The sequence below is a fragment of the Poecilia latipinna genome, unplaced genomic scaffold (assembly GCF_001443285.1).
Source record: "Poecilia latipinna isolate Pla-1442-1.1 unplaced genomic scaffold, P_latipinna-1.0 Scaffold1738, whole genome shotgun sequence".
Classification (NCBI taxonomy): Eukaryota; Metazoa; Chordata; class Actinopteri; order Cyprinodontiformes; family Poeciliidae; genus Poecilia; species Poecilia latipinna.
Window position 1 is genome coordinate 135047 of NW_015114354.1, and position 5949 is coordinate 140995.

The 5949-nt window shown below is 35.9% G+C and overlaps 1 protein-coding gene across 1 annotated transcript in view; it reads left to right on the top strand.

Moving 5' to 3' along the window:
* The window catches only part of LOC106964937 (tumor necrosis factor receptor superfamily member 11B-like), a 35080-nt gene that overhangs the window by 18463 nt on the left and 10668 nt on the right, over window positions 1-5949 (top strand). The window contains exon 3 of the mRNA XM_015060729.1: window positions 452-596. Within this exon, the coding sequence (XP_014916215.1) occupies window positions 452-596 (145 nt within the window). The remainder of the gene's footprint in view (window positions 1-451; window positions 597-5949) is intronic.

Consider the following 5949-nt stretch of genomic DNA (forward strand, 5'->3'; position numbering starts at 1 on the left):
ATATATATATATATATATATATATATTTTTTTTTTTTTATTATTTTTATTATTTTTTTTCAGTTTTGACTTATTCACTGCTCCGAGGGTGTTCTCTCTGCATACTCTCCTAAAGCACGTTTGGTGATTATTTGATTATGAAATTAGTTTCAATAATCGATTCATCAAGATAAGTCTGATTAATTGTTTCAGCCTAAAGTAAATTAATCCTTACCTATCAATTGGAACAGTTTGCAGCTCTTTTTAAAACATATTTCTCAAGATGTTTGTCTTGTATGTATAATTTTGACATAACAAATCCTTAAGTTTGCACATAAAGTGGAAGAATAAAAAGAATAATGACCTGTTTTGTTTTAGAAAACAAAATGACTGTGTATCTGTGAATAAGTTCTGGATTTTTTCTTTTTTCATCCATTGTTGGAATATTTCTAACCAGTGTGTGTTGTGTCTAGGTGTGTAAGGAGAGACAGGTCGTCAAACAGCAGTGCAACACCACGCATGACCAGCTCTGTGAATGTGTACCTGGATACCATCTAGTGGTGGAATTCTGCATTGCACACAGTACCTGTCAGCCTGGGTACGGAGTCACAGTGTTGGGTAGGTCCTCTCTTCTTTGTTATGAAACAATGACGTTTTATTCAACTAGAAGAAATATGCTGTAGTAGTTTTCATGTCAAACCTTTCCAGATTTTGTCAAATTCCAACCGCAAACATGAGAGTGTTTTATTAGGGTTTTATGTGATGGGCAGTATTATGTAAAATCGACTTTTTTGAGCTTTATTATGTCATAATGTTATTCCCTCATCAAAAACTTATCTGGAGGGTTGCCTTGATTCTTTCATGCCTGTTTGAGAAATCCTTTAGTCTCCCGTGACAACCATTTCCCTGGTTGGATCTATCGTCGCCTTCGGACGCAGTTCCTCCTTGGAGCGGCAGTTCCCAAGCTTCCGCCTCACAGAGCCGCCCTTCCCCGTGTCTGCCTCAACTCAGCTCCTCCAAACTAGCCGGCAGGGATTAGCAAACCCAATGGAACTGCGCATCTGCTGAGCTCATTATATGAGCATCTTCTCATTGCATTGTTGCTAAAAACATTATCAAAGGGTTAATAGAGGAGTGCTGTTGTGATGACTTCCAGCACTCCTCCAGGAAGAGCTTGAGCTTTAGTAAATATTAAAGAGACATAGACCCAATTCCAAGGCATTAAATATTGCAGTTAAATGTATTGTAAGTCATATTTGATATATATGTATATATAGCATTTTTAAAACAACTGAAGTTAACAAGCTAACATTTTGCTATAAAATGGCACTGTGTGTCTGGAAAACATATAATACTGCCCCTTTAATAAGAAAGTAGTGCATACTTGTGAACTTAAAGGAAAAATAATAGATAGTTTATTGAACGGACATTGTTTTGACCTCCTCTCTTTCTTTCTGGATAACTGCTATCCTGAAAACACTTACATGTTATCCAGTTGGTCCATGAGACTACCAGTGTCCTCCAGGAAGGGGTTTTAAGATAAAAACACATGGACAGGATTTTATTTCAGGGTAGTAGACTAAAGGGATCTGAATACAACACAACACAAGTTTCACGTGTTAGACATTTTAAACATCATAAATCATTTGCCTTCCAATTCCTTTAAGCACTCTACTTTATGTAGGTTTGTCACATAAGATTCCATTAAAATGCACAAAAGTTTACTTTAGCAGAGTTTTATGTTTTTTCTTCTTTCTTTTGCGAGACACTGTTTTAAACATTTCTCTGCTTATGTATGTATGTGTGTATGCGTGTATGTACGTATACATGTGTATTGGTGTGTGGATGTTCATGGAAGCTCGTCTTATCCATTAGTGTTTTCAGTAGAGAAAACTGTATTTTTCTCAGTTTCTGTTAATTTGCTGATATGGCAGAAGCTCTTGAAAGGATTCACATGCAGCATTTTTATCTCAGTCCTCTTACATGAGATGAACAAAAGCATGACTACAGCTGTTCCTTTTCCTCTAAGTCATCGCGTTAAATCTTTATCAGATGTATGCATCTCTTTTAAAAAAAACCCAGAGATACATTCTCAAAGACTGATTCTTTCTGAGAAATGCTTTCTGTGTTGTCCTACTTGCTCAATCTCAGAAATTTTGCATGGTCTGTACAATCTCTTTAGGACTTTTTTTTATCATATCTCTTTTTCACTGTACTTTATGATGACAGAAAGAATATATTTACAAATAACATATTGAAAAAGCATGGTTTTTTTATATATATTTTTGCAGGTGTTTTATGGGAGTGTGACATCTTTAGCTGCTTTTATGTTTGCTTCAACTTCTCTCTGCATGTCCTGGAAAATAAATGCTCCTGGAACCAAGTCAGATCATATTAGACCAAAGACCTTAATGTATAACAAACTGTTTCAGGTAGTGCTAATGCAAATGTTATATATTAATGCTTATAAATAGTGTACAATATGCTTAAATATCAAATAAATGGTAGGAAGACAGGGTTATTATTCTTCACAGTCAAAGATTGGATTCTAAAAGTCACTTAGGTTAATGCTAACAGGGCTTAAAGTGGGTACCAATAAATGTGTGATGTGTTTAATGTTTGTTGGTTCAATGAAGTTTGATTCAGCTTTACATCTAAAATGCACGTTCTTTCTCTGCATTCCTGAAATTAGCTTACATAGATCAAATTTCCATTGGCTAATACCAGGAAGTAACATGAGTCAACTGAGATAATTTGGCTTCTTTATGAAATCAGAATGAGCCACAGCCTGATGAACAAAATGACTCATTGTGTCTGCACTGTAAGGATCATATAGAACGTAGCATAAAAGGGATAGGTTTAGGACTATTAAAAGGTTATTTCGTAAACATATTTTTCAGTATTTTTAAAATCTAATGCTTTAAAGACTGTAACCACTACATTAATTTGTGGTTAAACATTAAAACAGAACATTAAGTCACTGCGTCATACAACGAGCAGGCTGATTTCCTTCCGATATTTACCTCTAATGGTTTAAATCAGCTTAAAACCAAAATAATTTTGATAATCTTTGCTGAAATAGTACAGAAAAAAGTTTAGTCTTATTTAATTACAGAAAATGAGGAAAAGTTCTTTCTTTCCACATATTGTTAATATCAGGTTCAAACTGAATATATCCAAAGGGTAGATCCATGTTTAACCTTTTTGCAGCTTTAAGTTTGGTTTGAATCGATCACATGAAATTTTGCCCTCAACATTTAAATTGTTTTAGTTCCCAAGCCTGAATTTATTATTGCAATAAAACCGATGTACGTCTTTCAGTTAATAGTAATGGTTTTGTTTTGTATTTTTCCCGCCTTATTGTGTAACATGGGGTTTTAGTTTCATTTGTCAGAGGTGACTACGTCTGAAATATCTATATTGAATGTGATACTCGGCGTCTTGTTAAGTATTTATGAAGCATGATGAACATTTTCTTCCATTACATCTGCACTGGTTCCTCCTCAGCGCAGTGCTTAGTCATAATTAATGTAACGTGCTGTAGGTCTCTCCCAGCAGACCAGTTAATGTGCTCTCCAACAGTGCAATTGCTAGAATAAAAGTTATATCAACCTTTTTTTTTTACCCTGTCAGTTACAATGTTTGCTCAAGACATTAAGCACTCGTATAACTTTTTTGGGTCAAAACCTCTTTCAGTGTTATTTGACATGTCAGACAGCACGGTGGCATTTTTTTAAAGAGTCATAACACACACAGTGACAGATATGTTACAGCTGACTTCAAGCGGAAACTGGAAGCCGTCTGCTTAGCCTCAGTAAAGTGACACAGTTTCCACTGAATGTCTGAGACGTTCCTTCCTCTTTTATTTCATTGAAATTCGGTTCATGGTGGTTAACATATAATCTGTCCTGACGATTTATTTACTCAGAAGCTGAGAATCATTTAGAGTTTTTCCATTTGAACAATAGAGGAGGAAAAAAAAAATCACTACGTGACTAGAAATAAACAGTTTGGAAATTAAACCCATTATCCGACATAGGTTATTTGATTATTGATAAAATATGTCATGCTTAACGTATGCTAAACTTGGAATTTTAAAGTTAGATTGTACTTTATGTAGGTCTTTCACAATAAATCACAATAAAGCACATAGTCTAAAACATTGTAGCTTAAGCTACCATTCAGCCCAGATTCTTTTTTGTGGCATATGGTACCAACGCATGAAACTGGTGTAACACATTTTACATTTCCCAAAAACATTTTCTTATGATGTTGGATCATCTGATTCCTGGAGTGCTATGTTGCTCAGATATGAGACAGTGTTTCCCAATAAATCCACAGCAAACTTTTGAGTTGCTCCAAGTATAGCAGACAAGTGACACATTGAAGGATTCAAGGAATTATTGCACAGTGCTTCTAGTTGCGGTTCAGACTCTTAAACCACAAGTTTCTGTTTCAGTCCCAATAAATTACGTTCTGTTTATGACTGTGTTGTTTTTCCATTGGCCTCTTTCTTTTTGGCTTTGATTTTTACCACTAAGTGAAATTAAGACATTCAAGCTGAGTTTTATTCTCGTAGCCGATGTAACAGGTGGCAGTAAGCAATAAAGCATTACGTTATTTTACCAATGCAAAAGGTTTTTGGTTTTTATCAGTTAATTGATTAGTTGTCAGAAAACATGGATCACTTTTTTTTTAATTATTTTCACAAAATTATCAAAAGTAAATTCATTAAAGCCAGAACCATTTAAATGTAGCAGCTACAAAAATGTCAACACCCATTGCTTCCAGGCCTTGTCTCTACAACATGGCGCACAGGTTTTGGGTTATTTTTTATCCCCCATTCGTCTTTACAGATTTTCTCAAGCTTAGTCATGTTGGAAAGGCAGCATCATTAGACAGTTATTATATAGGACTTTGCAGAAATGTGGAATTAGATTTAAGTCCAGGTTGTGTCTGGACTACCAAAGGACATACGCAGACTGTTCCTGAACCCACTCTTTTGTTATGTTGGCTTTGTTAATCAGCTTATTGTTATGCTGGAAGACAATTTGTAACCGTACCCTGACATACATGAGAAGTGAGTCAGATGAAATATGGAACAGCTGTGGCAAGAGATGAGACTACTTAACCTAGGAGCTGAACTGAAACTACAAACAACTGGAACCAAAAGAAGAAACAGGACTGAAAATAGTCTAAAATACAAGTATCCAAGAAACATAACTCAACATGAGGGGGGAAAAAAATGGATGTTTTTAGACAATAGCCTGTGCAATTCCACTCAAATAAATCTCTCGCTTTCAACACAGTCCGGGCTTTCTCCCCTTGTCTCAGATTGTCTCCAGTCGATTTTTAACTGAGCCAATCAGCAAACGGAAGAATAAGTTGTGAACAATGTTGATTTTCTGCACTGTTTTCGAATCTGAAGTTTTATCATTGGCAGTAGAGGAAGGGAGCGAGGCCATTCAGTCCTGAGTTGGTCACGCCGCTTCCACAAACAGCTGCCTCATTCGGTTCAGGGCTTCGTCGGAGGGTAGTTGTTTGGAGCACAGTCAGTTTCCGGTAAGCTTCCAGGCGTCGAGCTGGCGCATTGCATACGTCAACGTTAGCAACTGGGGAAAATGTTAAACCTCAACACAGTCCACGCCTCCAGGAAGCTATCGTTTGTCAGCACCAGGAATCCCAGACCCTCTGTATGAATCAAATAGTGTAGGACAAGGAGCGGCTTTTTATCACGCTAGACAATAATGGGCACAGAGGCATAAATAGCAAACCTAAATTACTATAGAGAATCCAGAAAATAATCAGCTTAATAAACAATATAAAAGGAAACACAAGACAATAATAATCTAATCATAATACAGTATATATATATATATAAAGACAAACAAACAATGAAAGCAGAACCATAAACTAAACTATGAAATTAATGGAAAGAAGCAGAAGCAGTGCAAGTCATGTTGAATAATCT